Source organism: Eleutherodactylus coqui, chromosome 3 (assembly GCF_035609145.1).
Source record: "Eleutherodactylus coqui strain aEleCoq1 chromosome 3, aEleCoq1.hap1, whole genome shotgun sequence".
NCBI classification, from domain to species: domain Eukaryota; kingdom Metazoa; phylum Chordata; class Amphibia; order Anura; family Eleutherodactylidae; genus Eleutherodactylus; species Eleutherodactylus coqui.
The window spans coordinates 239,705,403-239,733,348 of NC_089839.1; the positions used below are offsets into that span (position 1 = coordinate 239,705,403).

The 27,946-nt window shown below is 44.6% G+C and overlaps 2 protein-coding genes across 4 annotated transcripts in view; both read left to right on the forward strand.

Moving 5' to 3' along the window:
* The window catches only part of LOC136621577 (complement factor H-related protein 1-like), a 164,391-nt gene extending 163,926 nt beyond the window's left edge, over window positions 1–465 (forward strand). For all 3 annotated transcript variants that reach the window (XM_066597149.1, XM_066597151.1, XM_066597152.1), the window contains one exon: window positions 173–465. In XM_066597149.1, the coding sequence (XP_066453246.1) occupies window positions 173–179 (7 nt within the window). In that variant the 3' untranslated portion in view covers window positions 180–465. The remainder of the gene's footprint in view (window positions 1–172) is intronic.
* Window positions 466–21,880: 21,415 nt separating this feature from the next.
* LOC136620288 (complement factor H-related protein 2-like) overlaps window positions 21,881–27,946 on the forward strand; it is a 52,098-nt gene continuing 46,032 nt past the window's right edge. The window contains exon 1 of the mRNA XM_066594989.1: window positions 21,881–22,007. Within this exon, the coding sequence (XP_066451086.1) occupies window positions 21,881–22,007 (127 nt within the window). The remainder of the gene's footprint in view (window positions 22,008–27,946) is intronic.

Consider the following 27,946-nt stretch of genomic DNA (forward strand, 5'->3'; position numbering starts at 1 on the left):
ATATAACCAAGAGCCTCCTATTTATGGCCAAAATACTGCTGAGAAGCAATAGATCAATGTGGATGTGTGGTTCATGTAAGGCTCCATAACTATAAATGAGGTGGCTTTACATTTTATATTATATTAATATATTTTTATATTATTAACACTTTGTGCACCTTGTATCTTGTAGGAAATAGAAGAGCAAGACTCAATTGATAAGCAAAATATGATTTTCCATAATGACTATAGTCTCCCATTTGTCTTTTAAAAATGGAACAAATTCCACAACATCATCTGGATTTTTGCCTAACGTAATAAATGAAGAAATGATATAATGATACTGCTATGGCTTAATGAAGAAATGCTGCATATAAACAACAAATTAACTAAAATATAATAAGTCTCTTATATAAATCAAAACATACTTCTGGATCATTGCTCTGTGTGCTTCAGTTATTTCAGAATAAATACATTTACAGCTTACTTAACTTTATTTGTGTATTTTTATTTCTACCCAAAACAACTGTAATGTAATTTTCCACTTATTTAGTAGAGGATAGTAAAGTGGCATGTGCCCCTGGTGCAGTGGGGGGCACCAGACCAAGCTACAGTCAAGGAAGGGAATCGGATGATCGCTGCAGTTAAACAGAGGAAGAAATAGCTTTAGGGCCAAAGGACCTTCGGTCTAATGATCAGGTGACCAGTGATACGTATAGACGAGCTGCTGGATAATCTGAAGGACCATTTGACGTCATGAGCAGTTGTGGGAAGAGTCCGACTCCAGGCTGCGCTGTTCCGGGTGTTTATTGCAGTGTCTTCTACAGTGCAGAAAATGTAGATACTCATGTGCAGGTGAGAGAGAACTAAAGGCCCTTTTACACTACATGATTATTGCGCAAATTGCTAGTTTGATTGAGTGGTTTACACGATAATTGTGCAGTGTAAATGCATGCAGTGAAGGAATGATCAGAGATACATCATGCAGACCATAAAATCATCATTGATTTGCCGCGTCATCTTTTTGTGTATATCTATGAATGATTGTCTGTTTACTGTGAATGGAGGCAGGTGGGCCAGAACAATCTCCAGTGGCTCCAACTCTATTCATTGAGCGATGGTCACTCCTGTGTTAAAGCTCAGGAGCGATCATTGCTGGGACCGCTTTTAATGCCCAACAGTTGTCCTGCATAGAAGGCCTTTACATTGTGTGGGGGCACATAGGACACCATCACTGTGGGGGGATATTATCACTGTGTGGGGGTAGGAGTGGGAACATAAGTCTTGAGTATTGTGCCCCTGATCTCTGAAGACCTTAGCAAGAGCCCAGGCTGCTAGTTCTGTACTGATGCGTCACTTAAGACCTCGTTCACATAGTGTTTTTTTATGTTGATTTAACGTGGAATCTGCACCGAATCGGCAGCATAATCCACATTAGTAGTCTTTCATTATTTTTAATGAGAATCCACACAAATTGACTACTGTCTCTTTAAGAGTTTATGCAACAAGTTATCATGAAGCAATATTCAAGTATATGTGTCCCCCTATGGAGTGAGACAGTTTACAGTTTAATAAAGTTTTTTTGTTTAAAAAATCTGGCCCCTGTCTCCATCTATCAGCTGTTGGGCTTGCGTCGCACCACCACCTTCAAAAGGCTCAGCTCTACTTTGCCCTCCTTCTGGGCTCCATAAAAAATAATCTTCTGGTTTGGTCTAAAATTCTATTATCATGGCTTAGCTAAATCACTGTATTGATAATTGATATTTAACCTAAAATCTTCTACATCTTCTAGATTATTCCATAACTGCATTATAGGGCTCAAAGATAAGGGAACAGGGTAGGGTGACCCAGGGAGCTCCTTTTTTATACGCACTAGGTCCCTCATTCCAGCACTGTGTCCTGAAAAATATTAGTGCAAATATAGCATGACTCTTTTCAGAAAGATCCCTCTTTTTATTGATCCCTTTGGAAGAGCATGTGCACATAGCCTTTTAAATATGATGTCATAAGCATCATGGAAACTTGGTGGGGTAATACATATGATTGGAATACAAGACTTGAAGGATGCAACCTTTTTGTAAGAAACAGACCTAATAAAAGGGGAGGAGGTATTGCGTTGTATGTTAGGAAAGCATACATCTCAACAAAGATTCACGCTTCAGAGCATGGTAGTTCTGTATAAACTGTTTGGGTAAGAATACGAGGAGAGAACAACAGACAGGACACCATTGTAGGCATTTACTATAGGCCGCCTGGACAAGCAGAAGATATGGATGAACTCTTTCTACATCAGATGGCCAAGCTCTCCAAAAAGCACAACATAGTGATCATGGGAGATTTTAACTATCCATATATTTGTTGGGAATCTCTCTCATGTAAAAGTAATGGATCCCACAAATTCTTATCCGCTCTTGCTAACAACTTTATCTTCCAAAAGGTAGAAGAGAAAACAAGGGGATCTGCTATCTTGGATCTAATTCTTTCCAACAGGGAGGAAAGGAAATAGATATTAGTGTCTGCGCTTCAAGGAGGGGTCACTGTATATATACAGCAGTGAAATACAAAATCAATGTAGAGATAGACTCAACTTATGGGGGCAACCTGTCAGATGCCAGATCTCTACACCTATAGTCCAAGTTAGCCTTCAGAAATCGTCACAAGCAAATAATCCCGCCAGATGTCAAAAAAATGGGAGAACAGAGATACCCACGGCCATACGACTTTGGTCACAAAGAATTTAGGAAATCACAAAGTGGAAAAGGCTCCTGCGCTACTAAATATGCTTAGTAAAAAAATAGCACTTACTTCACAGAGGGGATTTGGGTGCCACGAAATCCCCCCAAATCTTGGTTCACAGATTAGAATTTACCCCAAAGAGATGAAGATAACTTCCAGTCATTTATTTTACAATAAGTGCAAGCAAAATAACAATTAAAGCGCTTAGCCAATCACAAGAATTCACATGAATTCAATGAATGGTTAAGCGCTGCCTGTGATTGGCTGAGCGCTCTGCCAATGAGGCCAGCGCTATCTGGGGGTGGGGATTTTTCAATCCCCAGCCTTCAGAACACAGAAGAAGACTGTCATGCCAGAGACAAGAGCTGGATGGCTCTTCTAGGTGACTATAATTTTTTTTTACTTTATTTTACAGCTAGAGATGGTTTTCAGGGAAGGGCTTAAATTTCAAGCCCTTCCCTGAAAATCATTGCTGCGGGCGTTGCTTGCAACCCACTGCTTTCAATGGGGCCGCAGCAATGTCGACCCTATTGAAAGCAATGGGATAGCATCACGGACTTCTGCCATAGCTGTGACAGCTGTTGCAGAGGATTCTTTCATCCCCGCATGAATGAAGGAATCCTCTGCCATAGCTATCGTAGCTGTGGCAGAAGTCCGCAATGTACTCCCTATGTTTTCAATGGGGCCAGCGCTGCTGCTAGCGGCCCCATTGAAAACAATGAGCGATATCGCAGAGTTTTCTCTGCGCTGCAAGGCACTCGCTCTCGCATCGCTAGAAAAAATATCGCTAGTGGGTAGGCACCCTCACACACATGCTAAGATAGAAGAAAAAATGTTTATCATATGGAAAGAGGGGGGAATATCTAAAGAAGAATATAATGCAATCTGCAGAAACTGTAGGGCAAGTGTCAGAAAAGTAAAGCGAATAATGAATTAAGGCTTTCAACAGAGGCTAAAAGCAATAAAATAAGTATTTTGAGGGTATGTTAAAGGCAAAAGAAAAATAGGATTTTTGCAGGATGAAAATAGTGAATTGGTTACAACTGATGCTGAAAAGGCTAAACTTTTAAATTCCTATTTCGTATCTATTTTCTCTCAGAAAGTAAATGTAATATCAGCGATCTTCCCTGTGTTATTGGGGCAATAAAAGAATGCAGACTATCTATAATAAGAGATATAGTGAGGGAACACATAGCGAACTTAAATTAATTAAAGTCTTCAGGTTCAATAGAATTACATCCTAGGATACTTAAAGGGGTTGTCCCGCGCCGAAACTTTTTTTTTTTTTTTCAATAGCCCCCCCCGTTCGGCGCGAGACAAACCCGATGCAGGGGTTAAAAAAGAAAACGGGATAGTGCTTACCTGAATCCCCGCGCTCCGGTGACTTCTTACTTACCTGGTGAAGATGGCCGCCGGGATCTTCTCCCTCGGTGGACCGCAGGTCTTCTGTGCGGTCCATTGCCGATTCCAGCCTCCTGATTGGCTGGAATCGGCACGTGACGGGGCGGAGCTACAAGGAGCCGCTCTCCGGCACGAGCGGCCCCATTCAGAAAAGAAGAAGACCGGACTGTGCAAGCGCGTCTAATCCGGCGATTAGACGCTGAAAATTAGACGGGCACCATGGAGACAAGGACGCCAGCAACGGAACAGGTAAGTGAATAACTTCTGATAACTTCTGTATGGCTCATAATTAATGCACAATGTACATTACAAAGTGCATTAATATGGCCATACAGAAGTGTATAACCCCACTTGCTTTCGCGGGACAACCCCTTTAAGGAAGCAGCAGATGTAATTGCTGAATCACTCGCTATAATCTTTGAAAATTCTTGGAGAACAGAAGTCCCAGAAGATTGTAGAAGGACATATTTTGTCCTTATCTTCAAAAAAGGGGAGAAGGTGGACCCAGGAGACTATAGGCCTGTGAACCTAACTTCTATGCCGGGAAATAACTTTGAACAAATTATTAAACAGCATGTATGCAAGTACTTAAATGAGAATGGAGTAATTAACAAGAGCCAGTATTGGTTTGTAACAAACAAGTCATGCCAGACAAATCTAATTTCCTTATATGACAGAAACTGGGTTGATCAGGCTCATGTGGTGGATATAGTATATCTTGACTTTAGTAAAGCATTTGACAAAGTATCTCATTCCATCCTTATTGAAAAAATGACTAAATATGGGATTCACAACTGACTTAGTGATCATACTCAGAGTGGTCATACATGGCTGAACATCCAATTAGAAAAATGTCTCAAGTGGGGTACCACAAGGCTCTGTCCTGTGCCCAGTGTTGTTCAACATTTTTATAAATGATCTAGAGGAGGAAATTGAGGGGAAACTGATCAGTTTGCCAATAGCACAAAGCTAGGAGGGATGACTAACACTAGAGAAGAGAGAAAGAGGATTCAAAAAGATCTGGACACGCTTGAACAGTGGATGGTAACTAACAGAATAGTATTTACCAAGGAAAATTACAAGGTCCTACATCTGGGCAAGAAAAATGGAAAAAAAACACATATAGCATAGGAGGAATTGATATGTATAATCAGAATAGGAAAAAACTCACTTTATGCGCTCCGTCAAACTGTGTCAATGTAAAGGGATCTTACTTGTTATGGGGTGCCTGGACTCCTGGCACCCCCAATATCCAAGAAAGCAGAAAACTCCAATGGAGCAGGCGTATTCCTCATAGGTCGGTTTATTACATAAAAAACAGGTGAATTGGCGCTGCAACGCGTTTCGGCTTCTGTCAAGCCTTTTTCAAGCATAGGGAACAATTGACAAGTGGTCTCTATTTATAACAAACATACACTGAGGGGAGGGGAGGAAGGGGAGGGGGGAGGGAGGAAACAGTCTACCCTGTCACTCCCCTCTACTGAGTGCAACTTTCAAATAATAAATATATTACTGTATATGGTATCATATCGCCATTGTAATGACATTCTCTTACTGCTATTTTTATAATATGTGCGGATTAGGACGTATCAAACGGTGCCCGCAAGGTAGCGCGGCGCCGTTCAATGACGTCGATGGGGTCGTCTGAAGCCCAAAGTGGAAGGGGAAATGTTGTAGTATTACGCTAAAAGAAGGGGCGTTCCTTAGGGCAAACAGATAAACGTTTGGTATCCTTAGATACAAGAAGGAGGCGAGGTCTTATCGCGTCACTTCTGGGGAATCTCTTGCAGCATCATTGGAAGGGTCACGTGGTGCTGCGTTGGACGTGGTGACGTTCATAAGTGTAGGCGTCACATCTCGCGGCCATGCGATCACCTCCAGTGACGTATGTATAGTCACATGGAGCTACGTAGAGCGTACTGACGTCCGAGTTCAGGGACGTTGTATCACATGACTGCACCATCAGAGTGACGTAGGGGGGAGGGTGCTTAGATAATTTGTCATGTGACTGGCTACGGTGGCCCCTTCAGATCAAAATTAGATAGAAGGAGCCTATCAGTCAAAACGGCATCATATCATGTGACTGTGAGGAGAAGATCCAGTGCCGTATCACATTTAAATGTTGATACTTACTGCATCCCATAATATAGGATGCAAAGTATAAAAAGAAAATGAATGGAAGTAAGAAAGGGGGAGAGGGATGAGAGATACCGAATTATATCGTATTATAATTGCACCTTGGGTATAATGTATATACAATTTGCACAGAGATGTCATAACAATTAGAGATAGGACCACATGTCATAAAATATAAATTCTACACAATATACAGATAAAACTTAATCACTAATTAATATTAAATATTAAATAAGTATCAATCTTAAAATCAATAAATATCCTCATGTAAATGAATAAAATTGTTAATAAAATTTCTCCAGGGTTTCATTTAATCCTATAAATTGGAGCTGGGGAGAATGGATGAGAAAAAAATAAATGGATTGGAAAGGGTTAAGAGATGCATAGCATCTACATCACGTGAGGTAATTATCCCTCTCTACTTTTTCTTAGTCAGACCTCATCTGGATTACTGTGTCCAGTTTTGAGCACCCCAATTTAAAAAAGACCAGGGTGGTGAGTGGTCTGTAAAACCATGTACTATGAGGAATGGTTAAAGGATCTGGGAAAGTTTCACTTGCAAAAAAGAAGGCTGAGAGGAAACTTAATAGCTGTCTACAAATATCTGAAGGGCTGTCACAGTGCAGAGGGATCAGCCCTATTCTCATTTGTACAATGAAAGACTAGAAGTAATGCGATGAAACTGAAAGGGAGTAGACAGATTAGATATTAGAAAAAAACTTTTTAACAGTGAGCGTGATCAATGAGTGGAACAGGTTACCACGGGAGGTGGTGAGTTATTTTTCAATGGAAGTCTACGAACAGAGGTTGTATAGACATCTTTCTAGGATTATTTAGTGAATCCTGCATTGAGCAAGGGGTTGGACCCAATGATCCTGGAGGTCACTTCCAACTCTACCATTCTATGGTTTCTAAAGGAACAATACTGGAATGAGGGCCCCAGTGAGTATAAAAAACAGCTCTTTGAACTCTCCATTCCCTCACCTCATAATGCAGTTTAGTGGACTAAAAGGTGCTGTCGGGTTCCTTTTAACAAGTTCTACAAAACACCTGTGGGGTCAAAGCACTCCTTGATGAGTTCTTTGAGGGGTCTAGTTTTCAAAATGGGGAAACTTTTGGAAGTTTCCACTATTCTTGGTACTTCAGAGACTCTGCAAATACAACATGCTGTCCGAACATTATTGCATCAAAATCTGGGTTCCGAAAGCTTCAAAAGCCAAATATTGTTCCGTCCTACCTGAACCCTGTTATGTACTCAAAGAGCAGTATGCCTCTGGTGAAGAAGAAAAATCTGGGGCTAAACCTACATGTTGTTGGACAATTTTAAATTCTTTATTTTCATGGCCAATCTTAACAACTTTCACAAAAAACTTGAGGGTCTATACCAAAGCCAGATTAAGGTTACCAGCTCTACATAATGACATTAATTACAGTACAGTTACCTCCAGTGATCACAGGTGATGTTATCTCTTCCTTCTCTGACTGCGGCATTTAAATCCCAGGGCCAATTTTTGGGGGTCCCATAACCCCCCACCCCTCCGCGATGAGATTGCATGGAGCCGTGCGGCTGACATGGCAGCCGGGAGCTTTCTTAAAAGCCCCAGGGCTGTCATAGCAGACTGCCTATCAAGCCATGGCCGTGGGGTGGCTTAATAGCATGCCTACCCGATCATAGTATGATGTAATGCTATGGCATCACATTATACTGCAGGAGCGATCTAAGCATCACAAGTTGTCCCCTGTTGGGAATATGAAAAAAAAGTAAAAATAAGATTAATAAAGTTTTACTAATCATTAAAAAAGTAACAAAAGTTAAAAAAAACCTTTTGCCATATTTATAATAGAATCTAAACAATAAAACAAAAAAACATATTTGGTATTGCTGTGTCCGTAAAAGTCCGATCTATCAAAGTAATGCATTATTCACCACGCACGATGAACGTCGTCAGAAAAAAAATAACGCCAGAAATGCACTTTTTTGGTCACCTTGTCTCCAAGAAAAAAATGCAATAAAAAGCTATCAAAAAGTCACATGTATTCCAAAAAAATACAAGTGAAAGGCTCCATTTATTTCCATTTAGGGGTTCAGTCACAACGTCGTTTTCAGCAGCTGTCACGAAACCCCCGAATAAAATCACACCGTGTATTAAACAATGTTGTATGAAGGCTTCCTTCCAGAATATCTAGTATCCTAGCAGGCAAGCAAAGCAGAGGTTTGTCCATTCCCAGGAAGTGTCTTCGAACACTAGATTTCAGGGTTTCAGAGTGACCGAGGACAACATCGGCATTGCGTTTATGTGTCTTTTTTTCTGGGTTCTCTAATTCCCTCTCACAATCCAGAGGAAAAAAACACATTGTTTTTCTATGTGTTAGAGAAAGGAAAATTAGCTTGTGAGCTCCATTAGGGACAAGGACTGATAGGAATGGTGACAATCTCTCTGAATATATTAAAGGGTTTATCCACGTCAAAGAAAATGTTGGAAAGGTGTAGACTGTGAAGAACCATAAGAGAGGAAATACTGTACCTCATCTGATTTCCTGACGCTCACATTACAATGGTACTCTGTTTCCGGCTTTACTACACTATCTACTAGAACAGAGCTGATGTGATGTGAGTATGTCTTCCTTTATGTTTTTCCACTACATTGCCTGCAAAATCCCTTTATGTAATCCATCATACATGTACGGCAGATGTTCACAGGGTGTGTATGGAGTGGCTTGGGAGCTGGCCCTCACTATACATTGTGGGCGCTGGCTGTCAAGGACACCCAACACCTAGGCACAGCAGCCAGGATTGAAGATAACTCTGATCCCGGGCATTGACTATTTAAATGTTATGATCAGTACTGATCATGGTCTTTAAATGTGAACAGAGAGATGGGGTCCCTCTATCAAAATGCACTCCCTCCCTCAGACAAAGTAACAGGGTGCAGTTAAGTTGTCATGGCAACTTGGGGCCTTGTGAAGGCTTCCAGGGCTGCCTTCGTTTTCTTCTCATTAAGCCCTGCCTGTGGCCAGTAAATGTGCAATACTGTAGAATTGCAGTATATTGTACAAGCAATCAGACAATCGCAAGTTCAAATTCCCTACGGGACTAAACAATAAGTAAAAAGAACTTAAGCAAAGATTTATTTAATCATTACAAAAAAAATATTAGAAGTTTGAAAAACTCCTTTTCCCCCATTTTTAACATAAAAAAGTTTTGTATTTACATGCATGTAAAAGTCTGTTATATTAAATAAATGCATCCTGCATGATGAATGTCATCAGGAAAGATGCACAATATCAGAATTGTGCCTTTTTGATCACCACCATCTTCAAGAAAAAAAGTTAATAAAAAGCAAATAAAGGGCTTATTCCGAAGTCCGTATTTATCTGCCCCCGTCCCGCCCCTCCCATTGCAAACAGTGGAGAGGGGCGGAGAGGGGGAGGGAGCTCAGTGAACTGCTCCCGACCCGGCCCACCTCCTCCCCCTGCAGAGAGGGACAGCATATATCGGCCAGGTGTGAAAACCCAGCCAATATACGCACGTCTGAATAAGCCCAAAAAGTGATATTTACCCAAAAATGATACAAATAGAAACTACAGTGAGACCTTCGATGGAAAAACAGTAAAGTTATGGGAGTCACAGGATGACAACAGAAAGTATATATAATTTTTTTTTTAATAAATGAGATTTTATTTTTTTTAAGTAGAACACTAATAAAGAACTATAAATTTGGTATTGCTATAATTGTTCTGACCCAAAGAATAAACTTGGCATGTCATTGTTAAAAACATCCCCTAAAATTGGCGCAATTGCACTTTTTTCAATTGCACCCTATTTAGAATTTTTTTTAGGTTTTTTAATACATTCTTTCTTTAAATGGTACCATTGAAAAATACAGCTCATTCCGCAAATAAACAAGCCCTCTCATATCTATGTCAATAGAAGAATTAAAAAAGGAATTATGATTCTAATTCAAGCAGAACAAAAACCAATTAAATAATGCTGGTTATTAAGGGATTATCGTAGTACACGGAACTGGAAATAATATTTCAGTGTCTGTTATTTCAGAGTTATGCAAACCTTCTACCTTTTAAACTTGGTTTTCCTTATGTAAATGTAGTAAAGCATAAAGTAAACCTGTCATTTTGATGCACAGTGATTATATATGGACAGATCAGATTATTTCACCACACAATGTTAGGCAACCGTTTTTGTTCTTGCAACATCAGTTACTAGGTGATATCAACAATTCCTGTAAATTACAGGGGTATTTACACTGCATTTAGCTTGGTGAAGTATATATATATATATTCTGCTCTGCGGAGAGAAGCTTCAGGCTGAGAACGAACTGCGCTGTTCTGGCTATAACAGAATGGCTGCATCAAGATTCTTCATTCTGCTTGTATCTACAATGTCCTGTTATGCAGCTCCAAAGCTGGAAACTGGTAAGACATCGATCACATGAGCTCCTACATCAGGACAGGTTCACAGAGTGCAGCTTTAGTTGTTTCTTCACGTGGATACATGTATATGTCTCTTAGGGTATGTTCACCCGGGTCGGAAATGCTGCAGATTGTGGAATTAGCTGCATATAATCTACAGCATTGATAGTTCAGACATTGTGGATGGGATTTTACGTAGTTCCATCCACACTCTGCGGAGAAAATCTTCAATGTAAATTGACCCGCTCTGTGGATTGTAAATCTGCAACATGTCAATTTATGCTGTGGATTTTCACCATGGATTTCCTTCAAATCAGGGGTTGCATACCGAGGTACATCCGCACAATTTGGTCTATATTTGGTGCGGATTGTCTACTGCAAATTTACTGTAGATTTTCTGCATCAAAAAAATCTGCAGAGAATCCGCAACCTGTGTGTGAACATACCCTTATACTATTCCTCTGTTCATGATCAAGTGTCAACTTTGGATGAAAAAGAGCATCAAACTGCCTTGTGTGAAACTGGTTTAAGAGATGTAAACAAGCACAATTGTGGGTTAATTGTCTCTTTCCTAGTCTGCTCTAATCTAATGTACAACTTCCATAATATCTCTGGAGATCTAGTTCTGCAGTAGCCGCTGTCTCTGCCCTCAGTCACAATGGTGGTTGTACATTTTGGTACATGTTTAAAATTAAAAATCTCTTAAGTAGATCCTTCATCTGATCTCATTTATGTCTTTGGGATTAAAATAGGCAAAAAAACTGATATTGTAAGATATTTTTATCCAAGCTGATGGGATTTCATTTTTATAAAAGGATAGGAAAACCCAGAATGCCACTCCATTGAGTGCATTGGATTGGAAAATAAGTGTAAATTGAATGTGTCCACCAAATTGTTTTAAAATTCTGGGCAGATGTCTATACAGGGAGTTTGGAGTTCTCTATAAAGAAAATTATGCTAGATTGCAGAAGATTTAAACCCACATTGTAAATTTACAATAGCGCACATTTGAAGACCAGTACCAAGAGTCATATATTTATGCCTCTCTTGGTCACTAAAGGGTTAAATGATAAAGCATAGCACTTTTTCTATTACATGACTTGTTTCATGCATTTTCCTACTTTAAGCTCGCTCTCTAATTGTCAGATTTCCCTGATTTAGTAGCAAGAGACTAGCTGATATGATGTGTTCTATATGTTACAGGCAATCTGTAAAATGTGTCATTGTGTAGATTGTCTAGACAAGCAAAGCAGTGAATATAAAAATACTCCCACTGCCAGCAGTAAATTGATTAGGCTCCCCTTTCCCCCGGGTACCCCCGTTTTTTTCCTACACCAAAAGATATGATTGCACATTTAACGCTACCCCCATCACCTTCTTTCAATATCTCACAATTAATTCCCACTGTCTTCTGATGTCCGACAATCTATCACCCCACTTCATCTTCCTCCAATGTCTCACAATTGCTCCCCATCATCTTTCAGTGTCCCACAATCCAAACTATAACCCCCTCTGCAGTGCACTACTACAGTCAGGCACCACCAACAGAGCCAGCCTGGGCCCCCTGCTATCTCGCTTCTCCACTGCACTCACGGTGATAGACGTGGTGCAGACTCCAGAGACAACAGCACCAGCAGGCTGCATGTAAGACTGCACAGGTCTGGCTCTCTGTCTGTGAGCGTGACACTGCCAATGTATGGTGTCAGAACGTAGGATTCTCCTTGACTCCCCTCACTTGGTGCCTTATGTGCCACTGCCCGACGTTTGCCAACACAGGGACCTGTGTCCCCAGGGGTGCTGCAGCATCTGCTGTCTGCGCTTATTGGGACAGTAGTCAGGACCTATCGTGCTCCTCACCTCTTCCTCAACTGCCACTACCTTTAAAATCTGACTTCTCTTAGAGAGATAGAGGAGTGCTCTGGGATGGCTCAAAGAAGTTGAAGAGCCGTGGGCCACTTCTATGTCAATACCATTTTTTTTTCTTTTTTCCAGTAAGAAAATCCTGAAATTTAAGTTTTGTACTTCTTGTTGCATTTTCATACATGTCTTTTTAATAAAGGCCTATTCATCACTCTCCTTTCACACTTAGTCTAAATAGTACTTGTCATTCTGTCTGATACCTGGGTATATTATATTATATTTTTGATATAATGAGGCTGTTCATGGGTCCTTTCTAGAGATGAGCGAGTATACTCGCTAAAGGCAATTGCTCGAGCGAGCATTGCCTTTAGCGAGTACCTGCCCGCTCGAGACTGAAGGTTCGGGTGCCGGCGCGGGGGAGCGGTGAGTAGCGGCAGTCAGCAGGAGGGAGCAGGGGGGAGAGAGAGATCTCCCCTCCGTTCCTCCCCGCTCTCCCCCGACGCCGGCACCCGAACCTTCAGTCTCGAGCGGACAGGTACTCGCTAAAGGCAATGCTCGCTCGAGCAATTGCCTTTAGAGAGTATACTCGCTCATCTCTAGTCCTTTCATTACTATGTTCATGGACCCAGATTGTTGGTTTTTCCCATGTCTGGGATTTTTGAAGTATTGCCTGGTCTCACTGCTAGTGTTCATATGGTATGTATAGCGGAGAAACCCCGCGCCTGCGCACTAAAGCAGGCTACTAAGGATTCAGTATTCCCTGCTAGGCAGTGAACGCTACATCACTAGTGACATAGCGTACACTGACCTACAGAAAGCAGAATGCCGGCAATGTACGCTTCATCACATGAAAAAGAGGACCCGGACGGTTGGAGGTGATGTGACCCGGGGGACTGGAGGAGCCAGGAGAAGATCAGTTAGGTGAAGATCTGGTAAGAAGACAAGACTGCTTGAGGAGGAATAGTTAAATATATATTTTTTTTTTAGTGACAGAACCCCTTAAATAGTTTTTGTCTGGTTTGTGCATGTTCTAATACATGGTTTATATCAATTCTTATCTTTGATGTATATAAGTGTGCTTTGTGATGCACACACATTTTTGGTCTTTGTGAATGTACTCTATAGTTTTGTATGTTTAGCAACAAGCACCGTTTCAATTGGTTGGCTCTCCTCTCCTTCTTTGGTTCTGCTCTATAATAATCTATATTACAAGGTTTCTCATCCTCACTTGTAATATCAAATTATGGGGAAAAAAATAAAGTTTAGTTATTCTTTAAACAGTAAATATGTTCAGACTGATCAAATTATTTCAACACAATGTTATGTAACCTATTTACTTTTGTATTACATTTAGTTCACTAGTGTAATGATTTTACTATGACCAGCTTTGAGAAAAGCAAGTTTTTCTCTGTGCCACTCCAAGTGCCATGAGAACGGGAGTTTCCCTGAAGTATCCTCCCCTATGTCCATTGACCAGCTCTGCCGTTCTGATTGACAGCTGTCATGGTCTGCTGGACCTTATAGCTGCCAATAAAAGCTATGAAGCAGCTCAATTGACAGAGCAGTAGGCACTTCATAGAGAAAGTTTGCAACACAGACATTTTTGGGTCCTTGACTCCTTGCCTTTCTAGCATCGCTTCAACTCTTTCCCAACCAATACGAACCCAGATACGTGCCTGTTGCTGCCCTATTTGACGCTTTTACTATACCTGCTGTGTAGCATAGTACCTGCAAATACTGTACTTCGGAAATAGCTATAATTATGGGGCACCATCTATCTCGTTCTATTGTTTTTAGGGGTGCTACCTACAAATATTGCCAAACTGATAGTGCCCTATGATGATACCAGATGATAATACTTCAACACACAGTAATGGCAACCTTTTGCAGTCCATTATACCAAACTTTCTGTCAGAACCGGCAACTCTCGGGGCCGCCGTGCCCGCACCACCGGTCCGGCCACCCGGGGTACAGGAGCACGGCGCAGAGGTACCCCGGTTCTTGTGATCTCCCCGGGCCGCTGTAAGACTGGTCGCCGCCGGGTTGCTAGGGAGGCAGCTGGTGCTTCTAGTCGCTTGACTACCAGGCTGGCTTCCCTGGTAACTGTCTGTGCAGTGAGACTGGGGGCGTGCCCCCAGCACCGCCCTGATTAGCCCTGCTGCTGTCAGGCTCCCCGCCCCAATCAGCTTCTGGGGCGGGAGCGCTGACAGCATTTAAATAGGTGTGTTTTCCTCTCAGGCCTTGCCAGTGTTAGTTTGGTCTTCCAGCTGCACCCGCGTATTCTTTTGACTCCTGTTTGTGACCCCGGCTTTCCTGACCTCTGCTTTTGGACCTTGACTACGTTTTTGCCTGACCCCCCTGTACTGCGTACCCTCCTGTTGCCGACCCGGATTGTCTGACCATTCTACCGTTGTTTGTCTTCAGTGTCTGTTTGTCTTCCCGTGTCCCGCTTCCCTAGTGAGGGTAGGGACCGCCGCCCAGTTGTCGCCCTGGGGGTTAGCCCAGGGGGGCAAGTAGGCAGGGACAGGGGTTGCGGGATATCTCAGGGACCCCCATATCCCGGACACTGTCCTGACAGTAACACTGGCCGAACGAAGGTCAGACCCTTGCATCCGCCCGGCAACTCTGAACCCCTCGATGGAGGCCATGGCAGCTTTAGCGAACCAGGTCCAGTTCCTTACGAACCTTGCCCAGGACCTAACAGCCCGCTTGCAGCGACAGGAACAAGCGGCAGCTGCAGGTCCCATGCAGCCCCCTTCCGCTCCAGGAACAATGACAGAACCTCGAGCCACGCTTCCGGATTGTTTCTCCGGAGAGAGAAGTCAGTTTTTCGCATTTAGAGAGAGCTGCAAGCTCTACTTTGATCTCCGCCCCCACTCCTCTGGTACTGAATACCAGAAAGTGGGAATTGTAATTACCCGCCTGAGGGGAGAGCCCCAAAATTGGGCTTTCTCATTACCTGCTGGCTCTCCCGCCCGACTATCCCTTGACGCCTTTTTTTCCGCCTTGGGTCAAATATATGACGAACCCGACCGTGCCGGCTACGCAGTCTCCAAGCTTCTGGCCCTGCGCCAGGGTTGCAAGATGGCGGAGGACTACTGTTCCCAATTCCGCCAGCACTGTACAGAATCCGGGTGGAATGATGCCGCCCTAAAAGACCTATTTTTGACCGGTCTGTCTGAGGGTCTTAAGGACCTACTCGTGGCCCACCCGGAGCCAAGAACCCTGGAGCAAGCCATGTCGCTGGCTATTCGGGCTGACCGACGTTTGAGGGCCAGACACGCCGCTCGGACCACTCCACTCCCCACGCCCACTTCTTCTACTGACCCGACTTTTCCACCTCCCACCACCGAGGCCATGGAGCTGGGAGCCATGAACCCCAAGCAACGACGGGAAAATCGCCTGAAGAAGAACCTCTGCTTCTACTGTGGGGAGCCGGGTCACCGCATTGCAACCTGCGCCAAGAAGCCATGGCAGGGAAAACGTCCGCTCCTAGGCAGTTGTCCGGAGGACTGTCTAGGAGCCAAGGTACTCCCTGTGTTATCCAAAATGTTATTGCCTTGCACCCTAGAATTTCATGCTTTCCACCGTACTGGGCAAGCCTTTGTTGATTCTGGGGCTGCGGCGAATTTCGTTAACTTTAATTTCGTTGCTCAACTGTCCGGGGTTTTTTTACGTTTAGAGACCCCGATTCTGGTTTCAGGAGTGGACTCCACCCCCTTGCAAGCAGGGGTGGTTCATCTGGTTACCCCTGAAGTAAGGTTTACGATAGGAGCCTTACACGTGGAAACCTGCACCTTTCTAGTGATGAGAGATTTGTCTGTGGACGTCGTCCTAGGCCTCCCCTGGCTCCGGGAGCACAACCCGGTAGTAAATTGGGACACGTTGGAACTGGTAAAGTGGGGTCCCCGCTGTGCCAACCACCTTTGTGCGGTGAAGGTGGGAATCTCCACCTGCGAGGGGACCCCCCTACCAGATTACCTCTCCGAGTTTTCTGACGTGTTCTCCAAACAATTATCTGAAGCTCTGCCCCCTCATAGGGAATGGGACTGTAAAATAGACTTGATTCCTGGGGCCAAACTTCCTAAGGGCCGCATTTATAACGTTACGGTTCCTGAGAGAGAATCCATGAGGGACTATATCCAGGACAGCCTGGCCAAGGGGCACATCCGGCCCTCAGAATCCCCGGTGGGTGCCGGGTTTTTCTTCGTTGAGAAGAAGGATGGGGGCCTCCGGCCCTGTATTGACTATAGAGAGCTAAACAAAATCACAGTACGAAACCAGTATGCCCTTCCACTCATTCCTGACCTCCTCAACCAGGTCGCTGGTGCCCGATGGTTTTCTAAACTTGATCTCAGGGGAGCATACAACCTCATCCGCATTCGGGAGGGGGATGAGTGGAAAACCGCCTTCAATACGCCCCTCGGGCATTTTGAATACCTAGTTATGCCTTTTGGATTGTGTAACGCCCCCGCCATTTTTCAGGGGTACATGAACTCAGTGTTTCAGGATATCATGGGGGTGTTCGTGGTTGTATATCTAGACGACATTTTGATTTTTTCCTCCGACTTGCCAAGTCACCATACTCACGTTCAGACTGTACTAGCTCGACTCAGACATAACAAGCTGTTTGCTAAACTCGAGAAATGTGTGTTCGGGGTACAAAAGATATCATTTTTGGGGTATATCATCACGCCATGCGACTTCCAGATGGATCCTGGAAAGGTGAAAGCCATCACGGAGTGGGCCCAGCCAGGGTCGTTGAAAGCCCTTCAACGCTTCCTCGGCTTCGCCAACTACTATCGCAAATTCATCAAAGACTTCTCCGTGGTGGCTAAACCTCTAACGGACCTCACCAGAAAGGGGGCTGATGTGAGGACCTGGTCTTCTGAGGCTCTGAGGGCCTTCGATACCCTAAAGGCGGCGTTCTCTTCTGCACCTGTCCTAGTACAACCAGATCTGTCCAGCCCTTTTTTGGTGGAAGTAGATGCCTCTGAGTTTGGTGTGGGAGCGGTACTGTCCCAAGGTCCCTCCACTCTCACCAACCTCAGACCATGTGCCTATTTTTCTAGGAAGTTTTCTTCCACCGAACGGAACTATGATATAGGCAACCGGGAATTGCTGGCGATTAAGTGGGCTTTCGAAGAGTGGAGACATTTTTTGGAAGGTGCCCATCACCAGATCACGGTACTCACAGACCATAAAAACCTCACCTATCTAGATTCCGCTAAGAGGTTAAATGCTCGGCAAGCCCGCTGGGCCTTGTTCTTCTCTCGGTTCAATTTTGTTGTTACCTATAGACCCGGTTCTAAGAATGTCAAGGCTGATGCCCTGTCTAGGAGCTTTGGTTCTCCGGAACCTGCCGAGCCGGAGCCTGAGAGCATTCTCTCCCCTGGGGTGGTCCTCGCTGCTGTCTCCTCCGACCTTTCACCTCTCATTCACGCCGCTCAACAATCTGCTCCTGAAGCCCTTCCGGAAGGCAAATTATTTGTCCCATTGTCACTGAGATTGAAAGTGTTAGAGGAGACACACGCTTCTGTCCTAGCTGGACACCCCGGCATCAGGGGTACGCTGGAGTTAGTATCCAGACTCTATTGGTGGCCACACATGGCCAAGGAGGTACGGGTATTTGTGTCCGCGTGCCCGGTTTGCGCAAGGGGGAAGAATCTCAGGAGACGTCCTGAGGGTCCTCTTCTTCCCTTGCCCATTCCGTCCAGGCCATGGTCCCATTTGTCCATGGATTTTATTACTGATCTGCCATCCTCGCTGGGGAATACGGTCATCTGGGTAATAGTAGACCGTTTCTCTAAAATGTCACATTTTGTTCCGCTTTGCAAGTTGCCTAACGCCAAACTTCTGTCTGAAATGTTCATCAAGGAGATTGTTCGGTTACATGGGATCCCCGAGGACATTGTGTCAGATAGAGGGGTTCAGTTCGTCGCTCGCTTCTGGCGAGCCTTCTGTAAAAATCTAAACGTAAATTTGTCCTTCTCCTCCGCTTTCCATCCCGAGAGTAACGGACAAACGGAACGAATGAACCAAGAACTTATCCAGTATCTGCGACTGTTTGTCTCTGATAACCAGTATCAGTGGGCCAACTACTTACCTCTCGCCGAATTTGCTATCAACAACCATGTTAACTCGTCGACCCAATTGTCACCTTTTTTTTGTAACTATGGGTTTCATCCCCGGTTCTCGCTTTCCACTCCTGTGGTCTCGAACAATCCGGCCGCCGACATATCCTCTGAGGAACTGTGCACAGTATGGGCCCAGGTTCGTAAGAACCTTCAGGGTTCCCAAGAGAAACTGCGTAAATACGCAAATAAAAGATGTACCATCTCTGCACCTTTTGTAGTCGGGGAGCAAGTTTTGTTGTCTTCCAAGAATCTGAGACTCAAGGTTCCCTCCCTGAAACTTGCTCCTCGGTTCATTGGCCCATTTACTGTTTCTCAGGTCATCAACCCGGTGTCATATAAGTTGGCACTTCCTGACCCCTGGAAGGTCCACAAGGTTTTTCACAAAAGCTTACTTAAGAAGTATGTGACTCCAGTTCTACCCACCCAGAACCCGCCTCCTCCTTCTCTGGTACAGGGGGAACTGGAGTATGAAGTAGAAAGGCTGGTGGATGCCCGACGGGTTAGAGGTATGCTGCAGTACCTGGTCCACTGGAGAGGATTTGGCCCTGAGGATAGGACGTGGGTCCCTGCCAGGGACGTTCATGCGCCACGCCTAGTCCAGGCATTCCACAGGGCTTTCCCGCTTAAGCCCGCACCTGGCCATGGGGGTCCGGTGTCCCCCCGTAGAAGGGGGGGTACTGTCAGAACCGGCAACTCTCGGGGCCGCCGTGCCCGCACCACCGGTCCGGCCACCCGGGGTACAGGAGCACGGCGCAGAGGTACCCCGGTTCTTGTGATCTCCCCGGGCCGCTGTAAGACTGGTCGCCGCCGGGTTGCTAGGGAGGCAGCTGGTGCTTCTAGTCGCTTGACTACCAGGCTGGCTTCCCTGGTAACTGTCTGTGCAGTGAGACTGGGGGCGTGCCCCCAGCACCGCCCTGATTAGCCCTGCTGCTGTCAGGCTCCCCGCCCCAATCAGCTTCTGGGGCGGGAGCGCTGACAGCATTTAAATAGGTGTGTTTTCCTCTCAGGCCTTGCCAGTGTTAGTTTGGTCTTCCAGCTGCACCCGCGTATTCTTTTGACTCCTGTTTGTGACCCCGGCTTTCCTGACCTCTGCTTTTGGACCTTGACTACGTTTTTGCCTGACCCCCCTGTACTGCGTACCCTCCTGTTGCCGACCCGGATTGTCTGACCATTCTACCGTTGTTTGTCTTCAGTGTCTGTTTGTCTTCCCGTGTCCCGCTTCCCTAGTGAGGGTAGGGACCGCCGCCCAGTTGTCGCCCTGGGGGTTAGCCCAGGGGGGCAAGTAGGCAGGGACAGGGGTTGCGGGATATCTCAGGGACCCCCATATCCCGGACACTGTCCTGACACTTTCCTATGCAGTGACTGGGTGCAGACCTTGGTGGGGAGACGGCAGGGAAAATAAGATGATTGTCAATGGTGCCTCTACCATTCCTCTCCTCGTGTCTGGACGCGGCCTGGCCCAGCTGCACACAGAGGAAAATAGCGTCGATAGCAACCATGATGGGTGAAATTGCAATTTTCTTCATGACACCAGTATCTTTTAGTGGAAGTGATCTGGTAGGGTCGGAATAAAGAGACCACACCAGCTTTGATAATGTAAACCGAAGGCACACAGTTTACTCCACACTTGCAACAGATTTCAACAGTTCCAATTTTGCAGTTTTCAATTAGTGGTAACTTCAACAGTTTAGCAGTTAACAGCAAACACACATACATTTTTTTTCCTTCTCCACTCAGGAAGATGCACCCATCAGTCTAAGTTATCTGAGGGTTCTTCCACACAACCAAAGTTTAAGCAGGTTCCTTTCGTCTGAGCTTCAAGGGGTCTGACCTGTCTGCAATTCCTCTGCCAACAGGGATGAAAAAGAATCCACTCCGGCCTACAGAGCTTGACTTGAGCCTGGTTTGCTTAGGCTCCACATCAACTCTCCTATTCCATTTTCTCTTTTCTTTTATTTTCTGATTCTCCTCCATCACCCCAAGCTCTGGCTTTTTATAGTTGTTCTTACGACCAATCCGAAGCTATGGGGGAGCTACCTAGCCAATCCGAGGTGTGTTTAGGGTGACTGACAAGACAGATAAGGTTAGGATGACACAAACACAAGACAAATGACCTAACATTGATACAGACAGAGCCAATACACATAACAGCAGACAGTCTACACATTCAACAGTACAGACACAGACACACTACAAAAGGCAGATATTAAAGTGCTGGAGGGTCCCTACTCTGGAACACTACACCTACAAGGCAACAAATGCCCAGATTATGTCTACTGCAGCATCAAACATAAATATTTATTGAGAATGATATAAAATTAACTATTAGATGTACATATGATTTAAAAGCCCAATGCTGCTGGGAGTTCAAGTATCCAAAGTTCCATATAGAATGGTTACATTCTGTAGTAATAATAATAATCTTTATTTATTAAGCACCAACATATTCCACAGCACTTACAAAAATAGGGGGATACAGAATGAGAAAAACCACGGTTACATGTAGTAATTAAAGATGAGCGAACGTGTCCGTTACGGACACATCCGCACCCGGACACCGGCTTTGCCGAACACTGCAGTGTTCGCGCGTAAAGGTCCGGGTGCCGCCGGGGGGCGGGGAGATGCGCGGCGGCGCGGGCGGCAGTAGCGGGGAACAGGGGGGAGCCCTCTCTCTCTCCCTCTCCCCCCCACTCCCCGCCGCACCCCCCCGCGCTGCCACGGCGGCCCCCGAACTTTTTCGCCCGAACACTGAAGTGTTCGCAAAGTTCGGTGTTCGGGCGAAAAAGGGGCGGGGCCGAACGTGTTCGCTCATCTCTAGTAGTAATCAATTGATGGAAACAGTATGGGTAAGGGTTCTGCTCCAACGAGCTACCATACTACAAGTGATGGGGTGATACAGAAGGTAAAGGGGCTGAAGATGTCAAGGCGAGGTGATGGAGACTGAGGGATGCTATACACAGACCATGGTCAGACTTAAGCCGTGTGGTGGCTAAATCAGTATGACTGCAGGGGGGCGTTTGGTTATGGCTAGCAGGGATTGCAGTCGGTAGGACATGCAGCATGTTTTCAGGTGGAGTACAGAGGGGTTTGGTTTAGGAGATGTGGTATGCCTCCCTGAAGAGGTGCATTTTTAGACACACTTAACAACTACCATTCTCAGCAATCCCTGCAGTTAAAAGACCAACACCCGCCCTCTCAACATGTTTTACCACAAATGTGGCATCCTCAGGGAAAAACAGCTATATGCTAACCTGCCGAGTCACTCCCAACAGCTAAATAGACATGGGAAGGTCTCCATGGTGTATGAACAGCCCATCCAAATCAGAAGTCAGGACTCAATGAGATGCTCTACAAATAATATTGATTAGAATCCTTGGATTCATGTTCCTATCGGAATGTCACTGCAGCAAACTCCAAACATTACCAGGCTTTCGTTTCTAATGGGTAGGACTATGTGCCAATCACATCACTCTGATAATGAGCAGCAGATATAGTTGGACGTTCGCATCAAAGTGCCATAGTTGCAAGCGTCAATAGTAGACAGGTGCTCACCACTAGACAGTTCTACACTCTACAATTCTACACTCATGTCCCATAGCCAATTTACCCCACTACCACTGGCATTGATTGAGTGGCTATGTACCAGAATATTCTTAAGAGTGGGACCCCTCCTATATGTGCCACTAGGATATGCTGGAACGACTGGCTTCAGATCAGGATCTGCCTGTAAGATTGGCCATTATCATCTCATAATCCTCAAGACCTGGTCAGAATAACCATCGTAGCTTCCTATACATCTCACAATTTTGTTGGTTTGCCTTTGTTATTGTGATTGCCCAGATGGGTTTTTCTTTTCTCCATCACAACCCAATAATAGGCCGATTTTCAAACAGCTAGATGGTATTTCTCCTGTTATAAATCAGTAGAGACTCTAAGATATTTATGGTGTTTCTTTTCTTTAATATACTATTTGAGAACCTCAATATTTTTTGTAGGCTCCACTCAAAGTCGCTGTGGTTCATAAATGTCTTGATTTCATAAAAGCTTTGAGTGCTTATAGCTAACAGGGCAGCCTGGCATCCTAAGTTGTGCTGTGGCAGCAGATGCAACTCACGACACTGGTAGAGGGAAGTGGTCAGAGCACAAGTCAGGCAGAGCTTCAAACACTTGCAGAGGGCCCGGCCCATGAGGCATCTTTAACCCAGCCCCCTAGCCCAGCCTTCCTCTAATGACAGCATTTGTTTCCTGGATTTCAAGATCCACCAAAACGATTGCAATGGATGTACTCACTCCATACCATTATGATGATGGGCGATCTCGCCACCTAAGGGTGTCGTACTATTGAAGTCTCCCTGGACCTGGTTTAGAGACTCTCCTGCCTTTGCTGATTAGTTGACAATGGGTAACCTAGATTAGTTGTTTCTCTGCTGTAATATTTAACAACTGGGTCAGCTCCAGGGCCCTGAATGAATGCGCTCAAGTATATCACTTTCTCTTTTCCTTCTTTCACTACAGTGGCTACCTTATCCTCTTCTCCCTTACTATCACCTTTATTGCTCTCCTCTCCCTTTCCCCTTTTCTCCAACTGTCTTTTTTATGTTTGATTAACTTATTCCAGGCACTGCTGTCACTACAGGCAGAGGAAGAAACAGTGCTAACCATAACACAGCTGCCCCTTTTGGTATTGCTGGCGCAGCTTCAATCTATAGCCTGTAATTAATTTGTTAGTACTGACTGTTATTAGGGCTCCATGGAGATGCAATAGGGCAGATGTACAAATCCTATCCTTGTGTAATAGATACACAATACAAGTTTAGGCAAGGGAGTTAGTCTAAAGATGTGCCAAACTAACAAAGAGGCTTATGTTGAATGATGTACTTAGTGCATCTTTAAATATTTTTGTTTAACGTTATGTTGACTTGGTCTGTGCCAAAATTTTGCATCAAGAAGTTGTAGTAATGTTGACATGACAATTTAAGCCACACCCCTTTACACTGAGCCAATCTCTTTGTATCCCCTTGCAGTAATAGTGCTCACTAGTGATCCCTTCATAGTAATACCGTAGTATATATTTAAATAATAGTCAGTTACCACTCTACATAGGGTCATTGATTACAGCGAATTTTCCTCCAGTGGTCATAGGTGGCGTCATCTCTGATTGGTGTTGTTTTCTCTCTCTTTTCTTCTCTGTCCGCACCCAGATCATCAAAATAACTCCTCCCAGCCACAACCTGTCTCTGCAGAATATGTAGACAGAAATCTTCAGCTCCTTTTTTCATCCTCCTCCCTACGTTTTCCACACCACTACAAAATCCATAGTGCCCCAAATAGTAATTAGGCCCCGCACAGTAAGTGCTGCTTTTAGTGCCCTCCACACAGTAAAAGTGCCCCTTTTTCTGCCCGTATAAGTTAAAATGCTGTCTCTTCTGCTCCCATAATTAAAAATGCTACTTTTCTCACCACATAAATAATAATGCCCACATTCTGCCCTTATATTTAACAAAGCTGCCATTTCTGTCCCCGTAGGTAATAATGCCACCTTTTCTGGCCACATAATTAATATTGTTGTCTTTTCTGCCCCTTTAATAATGCCGCCTTTCTGCCCTGTTAATAATACCACCTTTTCTATCCTCATTGATAATACTGACTTTTTTCACGATTATTAATAATGCTGCCTTTTCTGCCACCATTGTTAATAATTCCACCTCTTCTGTACCCATAATCAATAATGCTGCCTTTTCTTCCACCATTATTAATAATGCTGCTTTTGCTGCCCCAGAGGTAATAATGCCACCTTTCCTACCCTCGTAAAAAAGAATGCTATCTCTTTGCCATAGGAATTAATAATGTTGCCTTTTCTGCTACCATAGGCAATAATGCTTCCTTTCTGCCCCCACAATTAATAATGCTGCCTTTTTCACCCCCATAATTATTAATGCCACCTTTTCTGTCTAAAGAGCAGGCAGCCGGGGGCCCACCTGAACATAGGGGAACATAGGTCCTGGAGCCAGTGCTACATTTGTATCATGGTTAATCCTGCCCTGTCCATTTTTAACTAAGAATTGCCCTTTCTCCCCTTGTTGAGCACGGCCCAGTGAATTATTCTTTTTGGTGCATTTGCTTCACAATAGGTCCAAAACTTGATGCGACTTATGCACCAGAAGTGCACCAAATGTTGGTATAGTTTATGAGAAGATCTAGGTGCAATTACATTACTAAATCTGCCCCAGTTCTGCTCACAAGCCACGTGATTACTCCAACTACAACTTTAGTGTTTTCTCATGGATAAATAAAGTCAGAAGCAAATATGTGGCCAGGATTTCTTTAGATACTTACAAGGTACCTATCAAAACAGTTGTGGTGCAGCAGCACTTGCAGCAGTTCATCTAATCATAGGGCCTATTCACACAACCATATATTCAGTGCTTTCTGTGCATTCCTTCTGGGGCTATTTCCTTGAATTATTTATATTTTTGCATGTATGAATGATCAGTGGGAAAAAATTAGCTGCATGTCCTATTCTTGTTTGTTTTCACGGATGAGAATAGGACATTCAATGTGCATTGCTTGTGGACATGGGATAGAACACGCATACGAGTCCATGTGCAGTGAGGCGGACCAGACGCAGGTGGGGGAACAGCGGAAAAGCAGCATTTTGTCACTGTAGCGCCACTGCTCTCCTCCCTGACAAATATGCATTTAGGGTGCGGTTTCCACAGGAGAAGATGGGAATTGTAAAGTTCGTGATGCCAGTCTGTATACAGGCCAAGGCACGTGCTGGACAAAATAATAATATAAAAATGAGAAAAATAAAATAGAACATTTCTGTCCCCTGAATTGTGGTGTGGTACCTCGGTGCAGATGGTGAATGGTGGGAAGGGACTCCAGGAGGCAGAATTAACTGTGAAAACATTGAACATATTATTACTTTCTAATAACACGAATCTTCAGCTTTCTTTAGTGCAGTTTGAGAATTACTTGGCATTTCTTAGTGCAATGCAAAATTACGTTTCCTTAAGGTTCAATTCATAATTTTACTCGACTCTACTTAGAGGTAGTAGCAGTACAATTAGAGTATATGCAGGCATGAAGCACAGACAACAAACAAGCTCTTCTAATAGTGAATAAGCATGGGATTGCTTCCTATCCTCTATGCTTTGCCTTCCTGCTTTTCTGTCTAGTTTCTTCTATTTTCTTGAGCTTTGAGTTTACTTTTTTGTAGTACATTATAGTTTACTTTAGTCCTTGGCTGATTCTCTTCTATTCTCTCAAGTCTTAGTATTCTCTTTGTGCTTTAGGTTATTCTAGATTCTCGCTGAAGTCTATAAATTGTATTTCTTTTCCTCTTCTCTTCTAAAACTTTTGGGTTACTGATACTTTCTGTCCTTCCCATCGCACTGGTTAGTAGCTTTCCTCTTTCTCGGGAGCTCTGTAAAGCAACCTCCTTCTTCCTTGCTCCTCAGCTTCCTTCTCCTAGACTTGCCCCTCTCCTTCTTAGTCTGCAGTGTGCAACCAGCAGACACCCTAGACTCCTTCTATTCTCTTACACTAACTCCTATCCACAAACCCGTGCATAGAACCTCTCTGCCTATCCTAGGCTGTCTTTCTTCTGGCTAGCTGACTCATTCCTGTCATCTAGGCTGTACGTTGTAAGGCTAAAGTGTGGTAGACTAACATTTAATCAGCATTACCCAAGTGATATGCGCAGTATTATATCACTTAGGCGTTCATAGCCTTTTTTTGTAGTGTACGACTCCTGTACACTACACATGTGGTGTTAGATGCAAGTTGTACCCACGTTTCTTGGGCGTGTGAGTCCATCTGTAATGAGGTAGTGCTGAAGAGTGCTCCCCCTTACATAACGGTAGCATGCAACTGCTTCATGTAGCCCTGCACCTCCCAGTCTGAGATGCCACTGGGAGAGGGAGACAGGGAGGACTGCTGAGAGAGTGCAGGGAAGTGCTATGTGTGTTCCCTCTTTGCCAGCCAAGAATCACAGCCAGGGTGGAGAAGGAAAAAGGTGCACAGCACCATACAATTAAAGACTCTGAAAGGCTGAAGGAGAAGGCTCAGGTCCCACCAATACTAGTGAAGGTCCACTGATAGGGTTAACGAAGGGTTGAAATTCACGCCTCCCCAGCAAGTTTGGTGCTACAGGTGTCCACTATAACTAATTAGGAGCTGAGTTACAGCTCCAAACTTGGGGCACAGAACCGCAGATTGGACGCAGAGGTAGCAGAGCAGAGCATCGTGGCAGCGGCCATTACAGAGGGGCTGCACATTGGACAGTTACCCCATGCTGGGGGAGCTGCCAAGCACCAACAGGAGCCAGCGGCAGAACGAAGGGCTAAAGATGGAAGACCAACAAAATCCTTGTGGTGGAGAGGGATTCTCCCTTCCCGCAGTACCTGACACCATAACGACAGTGCCGAACAACACATAGAAGTGGAAGCGAGTCTCTGAAGACGTAGCGTAGAAGGTTGAGTGGATCACGATTCTAAGGACAATGTTAAGTAAAATCCCTGGCCAGGGTAAGGTAAATGAACTCATGGGATTGTTACAATAGCACCATAGTTTTGGTTAGAGCACGGCCTTCTAAGGATTAATGGTTTATATGACGCATTATGTAAAGTGTTATGCATAAAGTTTAGAATGTAAAGTGTTAATGTTGACTTGAGTTTATGACAGTATGCAGGATGTGTAATGGCACTGTGAGGCACATGACAGAGCAGCAGTAAGAAGGGCTGGAACAGAGGCCTGCAGGGCTGTGAGTGGAGGCCCACATGACAGGGTTAAGAGGAAAGTGGGAAGGAAAGGGTTAACAGTAAACAAGAGAGGGGAGCTAGCAGGGGGATAGGAGGAGTTACAAAAGTGCAGGAAATCCTTGGAGTCATGGAAGGAGGAGAAGAGAAAAGCAGGAGAACAAGGAAGTGAAAGAGGTTTAGGCTGGGATCACACAGGGACAAATTTGCCATGGAATTTCCGTGCGGATTGTCTGCATGGCAATTGCACACGCGGCTCCTAGGATTAGCCAGCAAAGTGGACGAGATTTTGCAAAAATCTCGTCCGCACGCTGCAGCCAATCTGTTGCAGCCAAGCCCTGTGGAAAGGGACATGCGGCACGGAAAACCAAGAAGCAGCTTGTTAATTCTTTTTTTGTTTCCGCAGTGGCCTCGCTCCTTTCTATGGGGAGAGAAAGCCACAGCGGAATGGCGAGGGCGAAACCACTCCAAAATCTGCAGCAAAATGCAGCGGGTTTTGAAGCT